The sequence below is a fragment of the Lissotriton helveticus genome, chromosome 1_1 (genome assembly GCF_964261635.1).
Source record: "Lissotriton helveticus chromosome 1_1, aLisHel1.1, whole genome shotgun sequence".
Taxonomy (NCBI): domain Eukaryota; kingdom Metazoa; phylum Chordata; class Amphibia; order Caudata; family Salamandridae; genus Lissotriton; species Lissotriton helveticus.
In genome coordinates, this window is record NC_136057.1 from 1,470,919,099 (window position 1) to 1,470,940,096 (window position 20,998).

At 50.3% G+C, this 20,998-nt stretch overlaps 1 protein-coding gene across 10 annotated transcripts in view; it reads right to left on the minus strand.

Moving 5' to 3' along the window:
- Positions 1 to 20,998, minus strand: part of IKZF4 (IKAROS family zinc finger 4) — a 316,988-nt gene that overhangs the window by 271,079 nt on the left and 24,911 nt on the right. For 4 of the 10 annotated variants that reach the window (XM_078686321.1, XM_078686316.1, XM_078686314.1 and 1 more), the window contains exon 2: positions 10,729 to 10,856. The exons of the other annotated variants lie outside the window; for them this stretch is intronic. In XM_078686321.1, the coding sequence (XP_078542447.1) occupies positions 10,729 to 10,776 (48 nt within the window). In that variant the 5' untranslated portion in view covers positions 10,777 to 10,856. The remainder of the gene's footprint in view (positions 1 to 10,728; positions 10,857 to 20,998) is intronic. 10 annotated transcript variants of the gene reach the window in all.

Genomic DNA, 20,998 nt, shown 5'->3' on the forward strand with positions numbered 1-20,998 from the left:
CTCTGCCTCTTGTGTCGTCCCCCCCTTTTGTTCTGGGTCCAATTCGTCCACTACAGGGGCCTGTGTCGATCACATGGTCACAGGTTCAAATCCCGTACCGTCGACTCAGCCTTTCATCAATCTGAGGTTGATAAAATGAGTACCATTGAGATGGGTAACAAAAAACATCTGTTATTCAGCACTAAGATGCAGACGGGTGAACATGCGCTTTACAAATGCACGTTATGTTCTGCCACCTCTTGATTCCTAAATTGTTGGATTCCAGCATAAATGTTTCTGTTTGCGGAACTACTGCTCACCCTCATCTTTGACCAGAAGAGCTTGGCAGTCGTCTTGATAGGGAACACTATTTTACTTGTTTTTCCTCCCTTTATTGATCAGCAGCGGGCAACTTCATCTTTATTTAGGTTCCCCTATTCAATTTCTATTTTACTGATTGGGATGTGAATACCCATATCAGTGTACTGACAGTAATGGACATACAGTTCTTTTCCACCCCCTTTTGTACTCTATAGACAGGTCCACTAGAATTATGTAGCAGGGGAGGAACAAATTATGCATCAGGGTTGACTGAATTATGTGGCAAGAAAAGGCAAATTATGCATCACAATTTATCATAGTATGATCTCATTATTTTCTCATTTTTACGCAAGCTGTACCCTATCTAAACAAAGGTTTCACCTCACTGTTACCCATTGGTAACCCTACTGCTACCCTGAGAGCAGGTCAAAGATGTTAAAGTGTTGTTTTTTTGTTCATGGATCTTGCATTAAAGAGTAAGCATTTTAGCTGTTGTGCTTCTTCATGTCCCGTAGTATGGGTGGAGGTGGCGGGGCATAGGGCATTTTAGTCCGGCTGGTTTAAGTGTATATTGTGCTTGTGAGCTTTGGTTGGTAAGGAAGGGAGGTTGTTTGGCTAGAGAAATTAGGACATTTCGGCATATGTTTGTGTGTGGGGGGCTTTTACTGATGTCACGGTGTTGTAACTGGTGTGTTTGGTGGTTTCTGAAGAGTGTAGGGGGTTGTGGTGGGAAGGTACGATTAGGGAACCATGTGATCATACTTTCATGCCTTCCATTGATTTTAAGTTTCCATCTGGCAATTTTAATTGTGTTTGTAGGTTATTTGGGTTATGGTTATTGAATTGTATTGTTTGTGTATAGGTTTTGTGGTGTTGGTATTGTGGTTGTTTTTGTTTTGGAAAAGTTAGTTGATTGATAGGGAGATTTATTAGTAGTTAAAGGCAGTCAGAGTTTGTTAATGAGGAGTCTGTAATTAGTATGGGTGGAGTTTTTAGAGCTTATTAGTTGATAAAGAGTTTGTAAGGTAGTGGTTGCTTACCTGAAATTCTTATGGTGGAGATAGTTTTTATCCCTGGGCCCTTTCCAGACCATAATAGGCAGCACCTTCAACCTGTTGACCTATGGTTAAATAGTCCTAGTGATCAGGTGACCATGGGTTAATAGGAACCCTGACCCTAGGTACAATGGGAGCCCTAGCCCTAAGAACCATTCATAGCCCCTAGCTGTATCAACTAATAACAGCCCAATCCCTAAGCCCTATATCCAATAAAAACCCTATTCCTAGAAGACCCTAGTCTTATCAACCATTCAAAAATCGAGCCTTTGGTCCAATAGAAACTCTAGCTCTGTCAACCAGTCAGAACCCTAGACCTATCAACCAGTCAGAGCCCAAGCGCTAAGCCATAGGTCCAATAGAAACCCTTGTCCTGATGGCAATCAAAATGTAGGTCAAACAACCAATAAAACGTTATTCTAAAAGCATGTACCTCAAACCTAAGCGGCAGTGCAAGGAGTGTGGGAAGATGGAAGGCCTGCTCAGGTGTCTCTGGCCCAATCACTTAGCCTGAAACTGATGTGCAGAAGGGAAAATGGATCTGTTGTTCAGGTCACACTCTCCTTGGATGCAGATTGGCCCAGTACACACTTTTCAGTTCCTGTTCAACCTTGCAGATAAGGCCCAATGTAAAGCCACTGAATAATTATTTTCATTAATTTAAAAAACCTTCTCTTGCCACTCCAAAATGCTAAGCACACTCCTAAATGCAATTTAAACCACAGCAAACAGATTAACAGTCTCTACACACTTAGGGTACTTTTTTTGTTTGTTTTGTCTTTTTGTTTTTCTTCACCTTTATTATATTTTGGAGGAGGTGGGGTCTTGGCCTTTAGCAACCTTAATACAGTTTACGGAAAACAAGGAAAGAAATGTAAACAGTCATACATACACAAAAACAGCAGATTTAGAACGAAATTGCACAACAAAACGTGCCTGCTCTTGCCACTTGGTCTAAGGGCTGCTCAGGGCTCAGAGAGGTTGGCGGGTACAAAATCTAGATGTCTACCTTGGGGTTGTTTCCCCAAACTTAAGGGGAAGTGTGAGGGGAGGAGGAAGGCCTGCTCAGGTATCTGCCCATTCACTTAGCCTGAAACTTGTGTGCAGAGAGGGCAAGGGAGCTATTGTCCAGCTCACAATCTCATTGGATGCAGACTGGCACAATAAACACTTTGCAGTTTCTGATCAACCCTACAGGTAAAGCCCAATGTTAAGCCACTAAATAATGTTTTTTGCACACTTGAAAAAAACCTCCTCCTCCTCCTCCTACCTCAAAACGAGTGCTAAACACACTCCCAAAAACAATCTAAACCACTAAAAACAGATTTACACACTGGTGGTCGAGCAGATGTCTCTGGGCACAGCTGATAGCGACAAGTAGCTTTGTGTCTGTTCCACTTCCTGTGCCATAATAAGGGCTGTTTGATTGTTTTCTAATTGCTGTAAATAACAGGTGCTAAAATTTCCCAAATGTTGTGGTATTCAATTTACCTACACCAAAGAATGGAAGGGTGAAATCCTTGCTGGGAAAAATATTTTCGACCTCCTGGCCACCACTGATATCAGTAGAGAGAATTTAACTCACAGGTGTCCTCATGGAGCCAGCCCCAATAGTAAGTGTGTGATTGTCACAAGTGAAAATGGCAAAGCCTCCTGGCATCTTAATATGCAAGTGTATATAGATAGATGAACCTTGCCAGTGAAAGCATGTGGCCTGGTAAGATATTTTTGTTGGAGTAAGTATCGTAAAAACACATATTTAGACATTTATGACTGCAGCGCAGAGGTGAAATCCCATTCTATGACCATAGCAGAGCTCATCTTCTGGGCCTTCAAGGCATTCTGGATCACCCAGCTCTTGGATCATCACTGCTCTCACTATGGGCCTATGGAGTGAGATTGTGGGGCGTGGCTTGCACGCTGAGGGTGATGGCGGCGTGAGCCCGGAGCTCCGCGCCTGTTCCCCACATTAATCCTGCCTGCTGCTGCGGGGTGCCCGGCGCTGTGCCTGGAAGTCATCGGGCCGAGCGTGGACATTGTTGGAGCATTAGCGGGGCGATCAGGGGGCCGCTGAGGAGACCGACCTCCGCCGCACTGCAGAGCCGCCGGGGCCGAGCCGGAAGAATGCCCAAAATGGCGGCCGCAGCGACGGACTCGGGACGGACTGCCTAAACTGTGGGCCGACGCCTGGGGACAAGGCGGGGACCCGCCGAGGACCGAAACCGGTGAGGAGGCGCCCCTTCCCCCCCCCCCCGGGGACCCTGTGAAGTTCTCTCCCGGAGGGTCCGAGGAGCAGCGGAGGGGCCGCGAGCGGCCCGGGACAGCTGCGGGGAGAGCGCTGCGCGCTGCGGATACCCTGAGGCCTGGCGGACGCGGCTGGGGCCCGGAGCACCGGAGGAATCCTGCACACTCCCCACCCCCCCCCCTCCCCCCCCCTGGACTATGCGGTGAGCCAAAGAGCAGAGCGACACGCAGGGGGGGTTGAGAGAAGTTCGGAAGGGGGAGAGGGCCCAACGTCCAGGAGCACCCTGTATTGACCGCGAGGGAAGCCAGCACGCCAGGGGGTGACTAGGACTGCCTGCCGGGGGGCCACGAGAGCTAGTGAGCCTTGGCCCCGGATAGTGGCGGACGTCTGCTGGGAGTACACTTATCCTTGGCGGCGCTGCGACACCGAAGCCCCACCACTCACGGCCCGGAGCACCACGCACACACCCCCCTGGTGTCTGCCCCCTACCCGGCGACACTAATTGCCGACGCTGGACACCTGACCAGGGAGAGGGGCCTTGCCTTGCGAGTGTTCGCGCCACGCTGACGGAACAGCGAACCGAGTGGGTGCTGCCCCGAGACCACGCGCAGGCCATTATGGGGAAGACAAAAGGCAAGCAAGGGGAGGCGGCGGCTTCGGGAGCGGCGGAAGGAGACGTGGGGGAGCCCCCGGACCTGAAGGGGCTACAGGATCGTATCCTGGAGGCCATTACAGCAACGAGAGAAGCGCTGCATAACGACATTGCGCAGGTGGCGTCGGGGCTCGGCCTGCTCCGAGCCGACCACGACAAATTAAAAGACAGAGTGTCGGAGACTGAGGGGGCCCTGAAAGTCCTGGCTCCGGCCCACAAAACTCTTGAGGGAAAACTCACGGAGGCTCTTACCCGGATTCAGATATTAGAGTGTCGAGCAGAGGATGCGGAAAACAGAAGCCGTCGCAGCAACGTGCGAATCGTAGGTGTGCCGGAGAGCGAAGGGGGGACGGACCTACTGGCCTACTGCGACAACTGGCTACGAACTGTGGTGGCACCTGAGGGCTTGTCGCCTTTCTTTACCCTGGAGAGAGCTCATCGGGTCCCGTCCGGACCACCCAAACCGGGCCTGCCACCGAGACCTATCGTGGCTAAACTGCTACACTACAGGGACAGGGACCTGCTACTACAGAGGGCCCGAGACGATGGACCGTTCCAAATCGCGAACAGTAGAGTAACGCTGTTCCCGGACTTCACGTTCGAAACGCAGAAGCAGCGGGCCCTCCTTCCTGTCGATCAAGAAAGAGCTGCGCACAGAGGGGATCCAATACTCATTGCTGTTCCCTGCCAGACTCCGGATTGTGGTGGACGACAAAACAATGTTCTTCAACCTGGCCGCTGACGCTTGGGACTGGTGGGAATACTACAAAGCGGGCACGGATGGCGCCAAGGTTCGGGAGGAGAAGGAAAGGGAACGGGAGAGAGCGCCGGCGGGGCCGCGCCAATCGCAGAGACTGCGCAGGCGACGTCGCGGAGCCGGGAAACCGACCGCTTCGCAAACGGAAGCCGAGCGCAAAGCCGCGCTGCAGGCAGTGATCACCATTGGGACAGGGGGTGGCTCTCAATCCACACGAGGCACGGACACAGAGACGATCATATCGGCCTCGGGCTCGGAGTCGGACCTGTCGGGGGTCCATGATGCCAAGGATCCGGTGGTGACACCGCAAACAGCAGAAGGAATCCTGAACAACTGACCTGGACCTGTTGGGTAAGGGGAATGGGGCTTGAGGGGGGTCCACCCGCGTAGCGGGAGAATTGGCTCCAGGCATGGACGCTGGGTGGCTAGCTATGCGCTGTTCTCCGTAGTGGGGGGATAGCGGCGGGCCTGGGACATGCAGCCCCCTCTTGGGCGAGGCCTCGCTCCGCACGCCCTTAAGGCGATTGCAGCTTCGGCTGTGAACTAAATACCTGGGGGTTCTGGTTAAGGGAGTTTGGATGGGGTCTGGTATCTTGATATTGGGGCCTGTTCTGGGGGGAGGGGGAACACCACAGTTGGGGTTTGGTGATGGGGGGATTCTGCAGACGCTGATCTTGACTTTCTCAGGGGTTGACCAGTTGGGAGGGTTTGTTTGGGGACGGGGAGGGACCATCATCCGCGGGAGTGTGAATAGGGAGGGGGGGAAGAACCGTGACTTATGGAACAATGGCTAACTCGAATGTTTTGAAATGCATGACCTGGAACGTGAGGGGTCTACACACAATGCAGCGCAGGCATAAAGTGCATGCCTACCTACAGAGAAGGGGGATTCGCATAGCGCTCTTACAGGAGACACACATCACGAAGCAGGAAGGGGTGGCACTACAGAGGAGATGGCGGGGGCAGGTTTTCCACACCTCTTACTCGGCCTATGCAAGGGGCGCTCTGATCTGGGTAAGGGCGGGGACGCCTTTTCAAATGACTAGACAACTAATAGACCCAGAGGGAAGATTTGTAGTAGTGGAGGGCAGGTTGCGGGGTAAGACTATAGTTCTATGCAGTGTATATGCCCCGAATATAGACCAGTTAACCTTTTATGCGAGCTTGTCAGGGACACTGGCGCACTTCCTGGTGGGTCCGATACTCATGGGAGGGGACTTTAACTCCGTGGCGGATGTGCAATTGGATAGGTCCCACCCGCCCTTGAAAGATTCCCCGGTGTGCCGCGTAGCTAAGGGCAGGCAAGAATGGCAAGAGAGCTGGGGGTTGACTGATGTATGGAGAGCGCAGCACTCAACAGTCCGAGATTACTCGTTTTACTCCGGGGTACACGAACTCCACGTTAGGCTGGATGCGATATTGTGCACACGAGACGTGCTGACGCAGGTTGCCTGGTCGGAATACCTGACGAGAACGGTCTCGGACCACAATCCGCTCTTAATCCACTTAGACTGGATGACGGACAAGCCTAGGGTGCCAACCTGGAGGCTCCGGCCGGAGACTTTGGAAGACCCGATATTTGGGGCGGCCCTGGAGGAGGGGTTGACACAATACTTCGCCAATAACGAGGGTTCCACGAGCTCTAGAGCAGTGGAGTGGGATGCCTTCAAAGTGGTAGTGAGAGGACAGTGCATCACACAGTTCGTAGGCACGAGGCGGGTGCTGCTGACCGACCTTGAGAGGGCAGACGCCAAACTGAGGGTGGCGGAGAGGGACCGCCCAGGCAGGCCGGAGCTGCAGGGCACGGTTAGCTCGGCCAGGGAGGCGGTGGCGGCTGAAGTGGAAAGGCTACGGGCTTACGATCACCGGGCGTACATGCTGAGAGCTCATGTAGAAGGCGACCGGTCGGGCACTTTGTTGGCGTGGCTCTCCAATCCCACGAAGCGCTGCTCCCCTGTCTTGCAACTTGCCGGGGAGGGGGGTAGTCTGTCCTACACCCAGTCGGCCATAGTGGACGGCTTTCAGGGATACTACAAGACACTTTATAGTAGCACCCCGGGCGACCGGGAAATGGAGACGGAGGCTTTCCTGGATGACCTCACCCTACCGCGCCTAGAAGACGAGCAGGCGACGGACTTGGGAAGAGACATCGACTTGGGGGAAATCCGAACAGCTATTAAATCCATGGCCCGTAATAAGACGCCAGGTATAGATGGCCTGCCCATCGAATTTTATGGCAAATATGTCGACGCCTTGGCGCCGCGGCTTCTGGCTGTGTACAAAGAAGCAAGGACCACGGGTCGCCTTCCCCCATCGATGCGGGAAGCGATAGTCATCCCGCTATTGAAACCTGGCAGAGAAGGAAGTAGTCCATCCTCCTATAGGCCGCTCTCGATGCTCACAGCCGACTATAAAATCTTGAGCTCTATACTAGCATCGAGACTCCTACCGCACATGACCACTCTAGTCCACGAGGACCAGAACGGCTTTATCCCTACCCGGAACACGACATTGAACATCAGAAGGCTTATCCGACTCATGGAAGAACTGCGGGAGGGGAGTGGAACCCCACTTGCCCTCTCGGTCGATATAGAAAAAGCGTTCGATAGTCTAGAGTGGGATTATTTGTACGCAGTCATGGCGCGTTTCGGGCTGGGCGCAGGCTACATCCGGTGGACACAAGTGCTGTACACGGCGGCCGTGGCAAGGGTGCGAGTTGGATCCTTGGTGTCCCATCAGTACCCAGTGGAGAGGGGCACCCGGCAGGGTTGCTCCCTGTCCCCATTACTGTTCGCTTTAGCGATCGAACCGCTGGCTGTGGAAGCCCGCAGGGGGCGATACTTCACAGGTGTGCAAACTGGCGACGGGCGACAGTTTATCTCGCTGTACGCCGATGATCTCCTGCTGTTCCTGGACAATGACGCGACTGAGCTCGAGGGGGCGGAGGAGCTGCTGGGACGTTTTGGCGACCTCTCGGGCCTCAGAGTTAATTGGGCGAAGACGAGCCTCTTTCCACTGAAGGAGGACGCGGCCCGCCCAGAACACAGACCGCTGCTTCACTGGGAGCCAACTTGCCTCCACTATCTTGGAGTGTACGTCTACCACACAGCGACGGCTTTATTTGAGGGTAACGTGGAGAGATGCGTCAGGGGGCTGAAGGGTAACATGGCATTCTGGGCCACGCTTCCGCTATCCATAGCTGGTAGGATAGCACTGCTGAAAATGGTGGCCCTCCCGCGGCTGCTATATTACTTCCGAACGCTTCCGATCTGGATCCCCAGCTCCTTTTTCCGCCGACTTCGCTCCCAACTGACTTCCTTCCTGTGGGGGACGGGCAGGTGTAGAGTGGCGCTGGCGACACTCACCCGCCCGAAAGATGAGGGCGGCTTGGCGTTCCCAGACTACGAGCTCTATTATCTCGCTGCCCAATTGCAGATTTTCACGCAAGAGGTGGCTCGGGTCTACCGGGGCCCGGAAGATAAACGACTGCGGGGCACGCCACGACACATACTAGCCTATATCGCGCTAGGACAGAAACTCGCCGCTCGGGATCTGTCCCTTGAACAGAATACATTTCGGCGTTGCTGGAACAGAGCACAGAAGCGGGCAGGGATTCAGCACCCCTACGCACCGGAGATGCCACTGGGCATGCTGACAGCGTTGCCCCATGGAGGCGATTGGTCCCGACTGCTGCAATGGGAGGAGGTAGGAATACAGGTGGTAGGGGACCTTTTCGAAAACGGGGAGCTCCTCCCGTACTCGGCCCTCCAGGAACGCTTCGATCTCCCACGCGGGGGCTATCTCCTTCATGCAGCCGTGACGAGAGCCATGCAGAAACACTGGGGAATGGGACTGGCGGAGCCGGAGACGGCCATGGCGTGCCAATACACCATGATGGCGGCGGGAACGGTGAAAGCGGTATCTTGCTTATACAATAGAATGCTCCACGAGCACCTGCCGCCCCTCGATGCGCTGAAACTCAAATGGGAAACTGACCTAGGTAAGCCCATCCCGGACACGACCTGGGCACAGTTGGTGCGGAGGGCGCGAAATAGCACAAGGAACGCCCGTTTTCAAGTTATCCATTACTACATTCTACACAGGGCGTACATGACCCCTGGGAGAATCCTGAGGTACTTTGGCGCGACTGATGCGAGGTGCCCCCGCTGTGCGACAGATGGGGCCGAGCTGGTGCATATGCTCTGGTCATGCCCGGCCCTAACAGATTATTGGCGAGCCGTGGGTGCATCCATGAACGAGGTGACAGACCGGACTGTTGACTTTGATGCGGCGGCGTGCATCCTGCATTGGTTTCCACACACCCCCAAAAACAAGCTCTCGAGCAAGTTCATCGATATGGGTTTAATGGTAGCCAAGCGTGAGATCACCAGGAACTGGAAGGCAAGGGCGAGCCAGACGTATAGGAGGTGGCACAACGAATTTCTGAAATGGGCGGCCTGCGATAGCACGCACAGGTATCAGATGGCGCGTAGAACAGCTAATGAGAGAGCGCTGGAACAAGCAACGGCCTGGGAGGTAATGGTACAGGGCCTCAGGGATAGTGGTACAGCGGATGATGAGGGGGACCCAGACGTGGCAGGGATCAGCACAGTACAATAATCTGGAGATAAGTGTACAGGTGGAGGAGGAAGCCTGAAACCCGAGGTTAGGGACACACAACGGGAGGCTCCCGCGCGGATGGTGGGGTGGGAGGAGGGAACAGGGGGAGGGGGGGGTAAGGTTACTCGAACCTGGGGGGAAAGTTGGGGGGGGGGGAGTTCGGGGTTTCATTAGGTGAGGACGGAAAAGTAGGCACACACACAAATCCGAGTCCACACTCCTGAGGAAGAGCAACCAGGCATGGGGGTGCGAAATTTCTGCCGCCGCCCGGCCCCCGGGATGTGGGCCTGCAGGCTGTGTACACGAAACATTGATGAACCTGACTGTAGCACTGTGAATGATGCTGAAAATGTGCAACTATTGGCCTGTGTAATGTATGTCTACAATAAAAATTACTTTAAAAAAAAAAAATGGAGTGAGATTGTACTCTGGGTCTGCTTAAATGCCTGTATGTATAAATATTGCACTTGACAAAAAAGTACACAATAAACCATTGAAGGAAAGGGGGGGCAGCGTGACCTACTTGAGATTTCACCTATTGTGGGTCGTGGCCCTTCCCACACACTTGGTGAATACATGTCCAACGTGCATACCCTCACTCAGGCTGCTCAGGAAATCCACTTTAAGAAGTTAGCACTCAGACATATAGGGCAGCAAGTGGGTTCCATAGAAGTTATGCTGCACAGGTATTAAAACTAAGGGCCTGATTTAGATTTCGTCAACAGATATCCCGTCTGCCAAAATATAAATCCTTCAGGATAACATGGGATTTATATTTTGTTGAACATTGTGACAGAGTAACCTGTCCGCAAAATATCTACATCAGTCCCTTAGCTAAAGGGTCTTTGGTTTACAATGTTTGTTTCGGTGTGTGGGGGCGTGTCCACGGAGGCCTGCACATAGAACAATTTCTTTGTTTGAATACTATCCTCTTTACAAATGTAACCTCTGCTTGTTTTCTGAAAGTTTCCTATCTATTCCGTTGCCTTAACTTTCTCTAGGTCAGAAGTAGTTCTCTTTTGAGTCGTTTCGTACCCATCTCTTGCTTTACTTCTTTCTACTGTGACACAGGTGTGTACCCTGTAACAGAACAAATTACCTTTGCCTCCTTGTTTATATGTGGTCCTGTTTTTAGGCTGCGTGACATGCCGGGGGAACAAAACCATACCGCGTGCTCTGAGCAGTCTGGTAAGACACCTTGAGTATTAGGGCTCGTGCAGCAAAGATCTGTGAGAAAAAAAGGCAAAAGTCTCAGTGGTTAGATGATACAGCCTTCTGATGTTAAAGTGACATGCCTTGTTGTGTAACTCCTCTTACAGCATTTAATGCTCCGTGGTCCCAAGTGCTCAGCATCGGGTGTTTGATCACACTACCTCACATTCGCAAGGCCCTGGGATGTTTTCAGCCCCTTTGGAAGGCAGTCACTTTGTCTTTTTGGTCTGGGTCGTTCACCCTTTTTGGATTTAGGTGCAGGTTGAAAGCTAAGTAAGGAAACAATTACATACAGATTGTGTTGCCTTTTCCCCCCACGCTGCCATATCTTTATCAGTCTGTCACTTGTCATTTTTTAAAAATCCTGATCATTGTCCTTGAAAATACATGTGCACTTAAAAGACCTGGCGATCAAGTTCCACTCATGACCCCGGGATGTCCAGCAGTGTTATCAAAGTAGGAAGCAAGGAGGTACAGGGCAGTGTAGGAGCCCAAGGTAGAAAAAACAAGCCAAGTTTCATAGAAGGAGGTGGACTGTGGCTGGCAGGGATCCGACGTAACTGGTGAGAACTATAAATTGTGTGGATGGATACATCCCAGCTAAATGTGCTATGCATCAGATGTCAGACAAGCGCATTTCACTGCTTGTCCCTGTATCCCGCACTGAAATGCATTAGTCACGCAATGAGATCTTTTCCATTGCTCGAGGCTAGAGACCCTAGTCAAGATATTCCCTTCACAAAGTAAAGTTTTTGCCCTCTTTGGTTTGATGCCCACCATCATTACATGTGATTTTGAGAAATTGACATTGAGGTCTAGCGCTTTCATAAAATCAGCAAATGAATTTAAAAGACATTGCAACCCTACTGCTGTGCGTGCTAGGAGGGCGGCATCATCCGCATATAATAATGCCGGGATGAATCGCTTGCCTACCCTTGGTATGTCCTTACACACCTTTGTTAGAACAGTACCTAGGTCATTAATGTATAAGCTGAAGAGTAGGAGGGCCAGAATACAACCCTGCCTAACACCATTGGTGATACAAATCTTTCCTGTGCAATTACCCTTGCGGTCGTATCTTACTGAGGCAGGTAGGTCCCTATGGAGATCAGCAAGGAAGTACACAATGTTTTTATCCACGCCCAAATGAAGGAGCATCACCCATAATTTGGACCTATTCACTCGGTCAAAGGCCGAGGAAAGGTCCATAAAGGCTAAATATAGGGTGCCCCTTTTGGCGATTGTGTACTTCCCAATTAAAAGTTGGAGGTTGAGGCTTTGATCGATTGTGCCTCGCCCTTTCCTGAACCCAAATTGCAGACCTGAGAGGGTATTTGTATCAGCCAACCACCCTGTGAGTTTACCTAAAACCACCCGACCGAGGACTTTGACAGCAGAGTCGATAAGGGAAATGGGGTGGTAGCAGCTAGGTTCCCCTCTGTTTCCCTTTTTAACAAGCATTTACAATGCAATGGTTTCGCCTTTGGAAAAGTTAGAGCTATTGGCATTGTAAATGACAAAATTTGTATTTATGTGTTGGTTTTGAAAACAGATAAATAAATGGCATTGTCATTTACATTGCCATTAGCTTAATCTCTGCAGTCACTCTGCAGTCCTTAGCACTCCATAGTCACTCTGCACTCCCTAGCCCTCCCTAGTCACTCTGCACTCCCTAGCACTCTGCACTCCCTAGTACTCCCTAGGCACTCTGCACTCCCTAGCACTCTGCAGTCACTCTGCACTCCCTAGCACTCCCTAGCACTCTGCAGTCACTCTGCAGTCCCTAGCACTCCATAGCACTCCCTAGTCACTCTGCACTCCCTAGCACTCTGCACTCCCTAGCACTCCCTAGTCACTCTGCACTCCCTCGCACTCCCTCACCAGCTACTGCTAGAATTTGTGCCAGTGCCTCTAAAAGTACCTAACAAAAATGTAATTTCCAAAGTCGCTAAACAAATAGAGCTTATAATGATACGCCCAGAAACCGTAAAACACAAGACAATATTCAAAGCCTACGTGGCAATGCCGATGAGTCATCCGACTCGTGACTTTGTGGAAGCCGAAACAAACTTTGAACCAGCATTTTCACTTTCAGTATGAGAGAAAAAGGAGCTTCACACCTGCCCAGACTTGTCCAAACGGAGGGACTGTCTGCCTGATGGCACAGTGGAGTTGGGTTGGTTGTCCGTCCAGAGTCAGTACCAATGCATCAAGAGAACTGTAGATGTATCTCAGACATAGTTGGCAAAACCTGAAGAACCACAGATCTAAAAAGTACCCTAAGGTGATTTGAGCTGTAGCACCAGCCAGCACTGCTCTTGCAGCACCCCCTTTTGGCTTGGTACTGGAAACATCCATTCATAAAACGTGACAGCCTAGTTCCGAGCCAAGGACCGGAGCATGCATCTGTGCAAAGCCTTTACCAAATGTTCAGCTTCAGTCTCCGCTCCCCTCTCAGAAACAGATCCAGCACAGGTAGAAAATTGCACTCTGAGCCCTGCAACCTCCGCTCGAAAGAAAAGTACATTGCGCGCAGGTGGGCAAATGTTTTTGCCACAGAATAGGCATGAGCAATGCAAATGCACACACACACGGTAAATGCAAAATGCAGGGCCGGCAGTAGGGGCGTCTGTATGACTAGGGAGTGAGCTTCATCTTTCCCAATAATCACGGTGGCCAACTTGTTACATCACACGAGAAGTAGGACTAGAGGGGGCCATAAGGGACAGTGGAAAGAGAGGAGTGCGGATTGTTAGGGGCACACTATGTACTCAGAGATACAAGAGTGTGTTTGTGTCACTTTGAGCATGCAAAAGTTCAAGGTGAAATCCAACAGACCGCACGATACCCGACAGAAAACATTTGTACTCAAGTTATTTATTACATAGTAAATGTTTTAGCAGGGGTGTAACACCACCCCCTTGGAGCTACGACTTTGGCCCCAGTACATTCTGAGATGGACTAATATATCGCGGTCTCAGCGAGAATATTCGAAAAGAGAAGGAACTAAAACAAACTTGCTTAAGTTTCTGACTCGCTTCATACATAGGTGGAAGCGGTTTCCAGTTAAAGCACCGCTGAGCCGTGGCCGTGCCCTTGCATCGCACCTTCTCTTTCGTTTCGAGGGTGCAGTGCGCTCGCCCAGGCTTGTCCTCGTGTCTCAGTGGAGACCTTCAGTCAGCTAGGTGGCCGGGACTTGGGCAAACACTGCCGGGAGGTGTCGGCAGGACCCGGAAATAAGGATGCCGCCGGCCCCTTTGTCCCCGGCTCACCCGCGTTCAGTTCCGCAGCAGGCCGTGCCCAGCCACCGGGTCTTCCCATTCAGGCTTGCGGTGAAAATAAGGTCTGGGGGCCTGGGCCACTGGTCGGGCTGGGAGAAGAGCCCAGGGCGCACTACCGCCAAAGTAAGATAAAAAGCCGGCAGCACTGGAGGCAATGCAAGCCGCCCTGGGAAAGACCTGGTTACAAAATCCACGTGTGCCGAGACGCGGGGCTGAGGGCCACCTAGTGCGCGCTGGTCTGGCAGACATGAGACCGCACACCTACACCCCTTTAAACCGCACACCTCCCTTTCTCGCCGGCTCCATCACAGCCCACCCCTACACGGCTAGCCTTTAACATCACTTCTGGCCAACAATGGGAATAGCGGCTGTACCTCGTTAGACAATGAAGTAGAAGCCGTTCCAATATGGCGGTGCACGCTCTCTGTTTTGCAATTTTGCCTTTCCACATCCGGCTGGAATGGATCACTGCATTTCCAAGAAGGCTGCCACCTGTTAGAGACTGGCTGTGCATGTCTTTCTTTGGTGTCAGATACACGGACAGTGGGTGGAGACACGGACAGCGGGGGGGGGGGGCGAGCACACATGGACAGCGGGAGGGGGGGGCGCGGGAACGGGCACACATGGACAGCGGGCGGGGGGGCGGGAACGGGCACACATGGACAGCGGGAGGAGTGGGCGGGGGAAGACAGGACAGCAAGCACTCACCTGGACATCTTCTGGGCAAATGATCAAAACATGGCGTCCAAAAAAAAAAAAAAAAAAAAAAAGGAACCGCCCACCACCGCAATGACGTTGTCAAAGGGGCAGGATGAGAAAAAAATCGCCGCGAACGCCCACCAATCACCTCGCACAATGACGGACGCCTCTCTCTTCCAATGGCTAGCCTCCATTTATGGAGCTAGCCAATGGAAGACATAAGATGTTCTGGGGTAGAAATCAGTTAGACTCCAAACAGATATGGGCCCATCTCCTAACTGTGGCTGTTGAGATTGAAGGTATAAGACGACATGTTTGTTCCTAAATTTAACGAGTACCAGATCACCCGCGATGTGTTTTGGGAGAGATCCTAACCAGCCCACCCTTCTGACGCTAAGTATGGTACCATCAATGTTGGATGGGAGAGGTCTATTTTTAGATAGCCAAAACACTACCTAGTTTCTTAAATCCTGGTTGTGTTCGTATTTCCCCCTTGGGACTTCTGGTGCACCCGAGAGGACGCACACAATGGGCGCGGCCTCTGGTGGCAAATGTAGATGATTGTTTTTTTGTGGCAAATTGTCACAATTGACGCTATTCCCGTTTGAGGTGTCATTTCTTTGTTTGGCTCTTTTCTAGGCTGAGAACTCCGTGAAGTTGTGGCTGCCTTAGAGTGGTTTATGTTTTTGCTATGCGGAGCTACTGATTGATTGTGGGTTGTTTTACTTTGTATAGTGGTATTAGGGAATTCTGTGGGGGCTGGACACGGTGGATGAGCGGGCCCTGCCTTAGTTCTTAAAAGTAGAGAATTAGCCTTAATTGCTTCCTCGACCCCCGAAAGCCTATCCCCTAGACTGGTCATTTTGTCAATTAACGGAGAGATTATTGACTTTATCATGTTTTCAAGCGAGGCAAGTAAGGAGGCATTGGTAGATACTTTAGATGTTACAATGCTAGGAATGTTAGGGAGTGGGGAATTTATAGTTAGCGTATGTTGCTTGACCTGCCTCCCTGTTTGTCTAACCCCATCCCTCTTCCTTTTAGTAGAGGAAACCTGGGTAGCGACAGTGAGATGTGAGTTTACTATTGGGCCTGTTGCATGTGGTGTATCCTGTGAGATTTGGGCGAGTTGAAGTGAGAAGCTGGTCCTAGGGCTAGGCATTGCTATAGGGGAAATGGGAGCTCTAGATTGAAGATATACTGATTCCACAGGAGCATATGTGGATCCACACATATTATTTAGTTCCTCCAGAAATGAAATGGCTTGAGTTGGATCAGTAGTCTGTGGGGACAAACACACACTCAGGGAACCATCCATAACTGGTGACCGCTCTATTCTCTCTAATTCGCGGGCAATAGGGAGGACAGAGCTCTTAATGTAATAGTCCATTGTTCCCCTAAGCGACTTACTCTGATTGAAGGATTCTCTAATGCCCCTCTTTCAGTTCATAGCAAACTGGCTTTTGATGGTGGACACTGGAGCAATATCCCCTCCCCAATGAAAAGTTCACTAGTCCCGTTACTATGACACTTGGGAGAAACCTATATGACAGTAGAACTAGTCAAAAGGATGTCTGTACCTTCTGTCCTTTCCCCTCTTTTCTTAAATCAGTTCCAAGGGGGATGCCCCGGCCCGGCCTCTTCTGGCCTACGATGGCCTTAGATGGTCCCGTCCTTGTCCCGGGCTTCTCCAGGCGACGCCGCGCGCGTCCCACGACGCGGGGGAAGAGGCAGATTAAGTAGCGCCTCCTGGCGCGTTTCTGTTGCTGCGGTTGGCGGGTTTCGGACGCTATGCAGGCTGGGAACTGTAGTCCCAGCTAGCCCCGGTGTCAGAAGCCCTCCCCCGCACTGCGACCGCAGATAGGTGGCAAAGTCTTGCGGCGGCGGGGGGAGGGTGAGGGAGCAGGCAGCAGGACTTACTCCTCGGGCACTGGAATCCCCACGGAAGGCACGGAAGGCAGGTGAGGTGTCAATCAAGCAACCGACATTGCTAGCAGGGTCCCTTAATAATCAAAATGGTACCCACAGTGCTACAAGCAATTTGTACTGCCAAGCAGTGTGGTGACCCTGTATCCAGTTGCGTATGAGTACCTGGGATACTAGCCGAAACCAAAGTTACCAACCCACCCTTTGCCCTCCCCATGCTAGAGGCAACTGCTGGAATACAATGGGTTGTGTAACCATCTAAACAAAGAGAATTCTCGGTATCCCAAGTTTCCTGTAGCCCGATAATATCAGCCCCACATAAGGATTTTCTCCAAATGGCGTCATCTAATTTATTTTTAACGCCTGCAATATTCCAGGTTAGGAACTTGGTGCATACTTTAGTATCAATCGGGCCCGCCCTATCTGTGGGGGAAGCGCTTGATGCTAATGATTCTTTTCTTTGGGCCTCAATGACAGTGGATGGTACCTCTGGAGTTACTAGTCACTCAATATCATCCAAGTTTGAGAAGACATCAAATCTATTTTGAACGGGTATAGAAAATTCATAGGGATCTTTCCCCAGAGGTAGATATCTGTGTACTGACAAGACATTTGACACGGCTACAGGATTTCTATAGAAAAACCCAAGAGGAACCATGCCAATGCCCTCTTCTGAGCCATGCCTCGTGCCTGCCCTCTCCAGTATCAATCTCACAATCTGCGATGAGGCAAAGTTCAATATAATACAGTCTCTTCTATAGGTTTTGTCAGACATTCCTACCCAAGGTATCCTATGTGACATTTTAAATTCTTTAAATAAACAGCCCCCCAAGCCAGTCAAGTTATTTACATAATGAAGCGCCTTGTTACGCAGTGACATCCAGTGTTCTTCCACACCACTCTGTAGAGGGGGGACGTTTATCAAAATGACAGTGTATGGAGTTGCCTCAGGGGGGAGATTTATCCTATCTGGGGTAGACTGAAGTACATGGGTCCCCCGACCCATGGGCTTAGTTGTGGCAACCCGTGAACCTTCCCTTGGTATTGCAATGGGTAGCAGCCCCGGCTTACCGGCTAAGTTTGGCACCGAAGCCTCAGAGAATGCAACACCCCCCGTGTCAACCACTGTACGGGTCTGCATAGACTCAGACCCATAGGCCCAGACGGGGCAATATCATTACTAGGTCCTCCACTCTGTCGACTAGCTACTGGAAAAAACAATTGCTGTTCGATCTTCTCGAGCCTGGAGTCTATCTTAGAGAGTTTACTGGAGAAGGGACCCAAAAGTTCTAATAACTTCTCCTCGATTTTTAAAACAATTAGATTCTCCAGGTCAGACATCATCTGTTCTATACCTGCCTGAGAGCTTATATCCAACAGAGTGTTTGCACTTATGCCAACTGCCTCCCCCGCACATCCCTTCTTTCCCCGTGTACCACCCCCTTTTTTAGACACTTTGCTGGCCTGTTGTAGTGTGACCAGGATGCTGCCTGCTTTCCTCTTAACGGAGGTAACATTTACAAGTGTTTCACCCGGGTTTGCTTGATTCATACGTTGTTGTCGAGTCCGAGTTTTAGGCGGAGAAGGGGGAGTAGGGGAAGGGGGTAAGACCCCTTCTTCAGAAAAGTCTACTTCTGATGGCTCCAGTGAAGGCATTAATAGGGCCTGAGGGGATGACACAGCCACCTGATCTTCTCTGTTAGCCATCGGTGCATCTGGCTCTGACAGCACTATTGAACCAATAGCAGGGACACCAATAGAGGAGCGGCGATGTTCCAGAGACAAACGTCTTTCAGTTAGCTAAATTTCCCGACACAGGACAGACTCCGCTCTTATCAAAAAAGAATCAAGAGTCCCCCCCACCCGTGAACCCCCCGCCCCCTTATCGCCAATCTTACTCATGGCCACGGATGACTGTCAATTAAAATGGCAGAAAATCAAACGGAAATGTTAATATACGAGCACCGCTGGGGAATGAGAAAAAGCGATCAATAGTCACTGACCACTATCCAGTGTCACTGATCCATGGCAGGCGGATCGATGTTCAGATGAAAGAGATGTGGCCCTGTCTTGCCTAGTCCTGGCTTTGACGGGCGCGGACGGGCCCACCCTTGGCCCGGGCTCCGCCCGCACGCGTCCCGCTCTGCGGGAGTCGGTGAGGGTCTTTAATCGCCTCCTGGCGCGTAGCGCGGCGTCTCCGGCCGCAAGGGATGATGGGCAATGTGGTTCTCAGCCCCCCCGGCGTCCACAACGGCAATGGCAGCCCCTCTTCGCTCAGCATGCGATCTCCGGGGTGGGCAACAGCAGCAGCGAAAGTGTTCAAGCCGGTGAGTAAAACAACTGGAATGATCTCCAAAATCATGCTGTTTGCCACTGCAAAAACCAGATCTTTTCCTGCATCACCACATCTGTCTCCTATCAGTGTTGTTTTAAAGGACATTTAAAACGTTTCCATTGCAAAAATGTGGGGTAATTTCTAAAGTTTCCCTAATTTATGAACTTCTGTGCCTTGTTCTACTTATGATGACGTATCAGCCAGTGTCACACCTAAGGCATTGAAATGTCATACACAAATACATTGAAATCAGGCAAATGTCACACGTGCACACCGAAACCTTGGAAAACTTGTTCATGGAGCCTTGGAAAACTTGTTCATGGAGCCTCTAACAGAAATTCTGAAATCATCCAGCATTCACTACCACATGTATGTGGATGACACCCAACTTTATTTGAAGATCACCTCCCCTGAGGACATTCAGTCCTGCTGGAAAAACAAAGCTGGCTGACACTGAACCACCTGAAGCTAAATGCTCTAAAACCAGAATTCCTCCTAATCTCACCCCACAAGCAATCCCCGGTCATGGAACAATGGCTGAATAAGCTTACTGCTCTCAATTGTAAACCTCACCTCGTGGACTCTGCTTCCTCGCCTGATATTATATTAGACAATAGTTTGAACATGCAAAAGCACATCAGCTCCCTCACCAAAGGAGCGAATTTCCAAGTCAGCATCTTAAGGAAGCTCAAACACTTTCTCCCTGCCCATGACTTAAAGGTTACAGTGCAAGCATTAGTGATCGTAAAGTCGGACTATGGCAGCGCAACGCTGTGTGGCTTGCCCAGAGGGAAAACTGCTCCTCTTAGGGTGGCCCTCAATTCTGCTGCTAGGCTCTCAATGGAGACTAAAAAATACAACCACATCTCTCCGGATCTGCTGATATATATATATATATATATATATATATATATAAATATATAAATATATATCGCATAAGGTAGTACAAAAAATATATACGTCATACTGTGGTCCAAGGCAGTGCTTCAAATTGGTATATCCCGTCACAAATAGTACCTGCACTTAAATTTGAAAGGGAGAGCACCAGCAATTTCTTAGTAGAAAACAGTAACTCTGATGTAGTGAGCACCTGCACTTCTATATTTCTGTTTCACTAGGGGATATCAAGGGTTAATGTCAAAAATGTTGATAAGTAAAAAAAAAAAAAAATTCAAAGCCAGAAATCATATAACTTCAACAAAGGTGTGCTGAAAACTATTTTCAACTACGCTCAAACTCGTTTATATGTTTTGCTGATGCCAGATTTTTCCACAGTAGCGCCTCCCTGTATCTCTCCCTCTACACCCTATTAACAGATGGTGTCTCATACATCTTGTTTTTTTTTAAAATCAACACAAAATTGAAGTCAGGGAGGATCCACCCATACCATCACTCAACTAATAAATACCATTTTTAGAGTCAATCAACCTCCGGTGATTGAACATCAAATACTGAAAATTACCCCCCAAAAAATAAAGGACTCAAAATCTGAAGACACTGAATGTGCCATCGTCTCAGAAAATGTTAACTGACGCTCTAAAACGGGTAGTAAAATCTCACTTAGTAGAGCCTCCGTCAAAAATAATTTAGAAAATGCATTAAATCAAAGGCTGCACTGGAGGGTACAAGATACCATTAAGTAGTAATACTCTTCATAGACAGTTTATTTCACCTTTTCTTCAAAAAGAGGGAAAGAACATTTTATTTTTGAGTAACTGTAAGGAGCTAGAGAATGCTAACACCTTAGGACATCACTGAATATATGCCTACGGAAAAAAGAAATACCCTTTCGGGCCTGCAACAGCTATGTTGATAGGTTTGAAAAAGCTTTAGACACACTTAGTTGGAAAAACGTTTTCAAGATATTGGAACCGGAAAACACCAGGCCAACATGTATACGGTATGCCCCATTACTT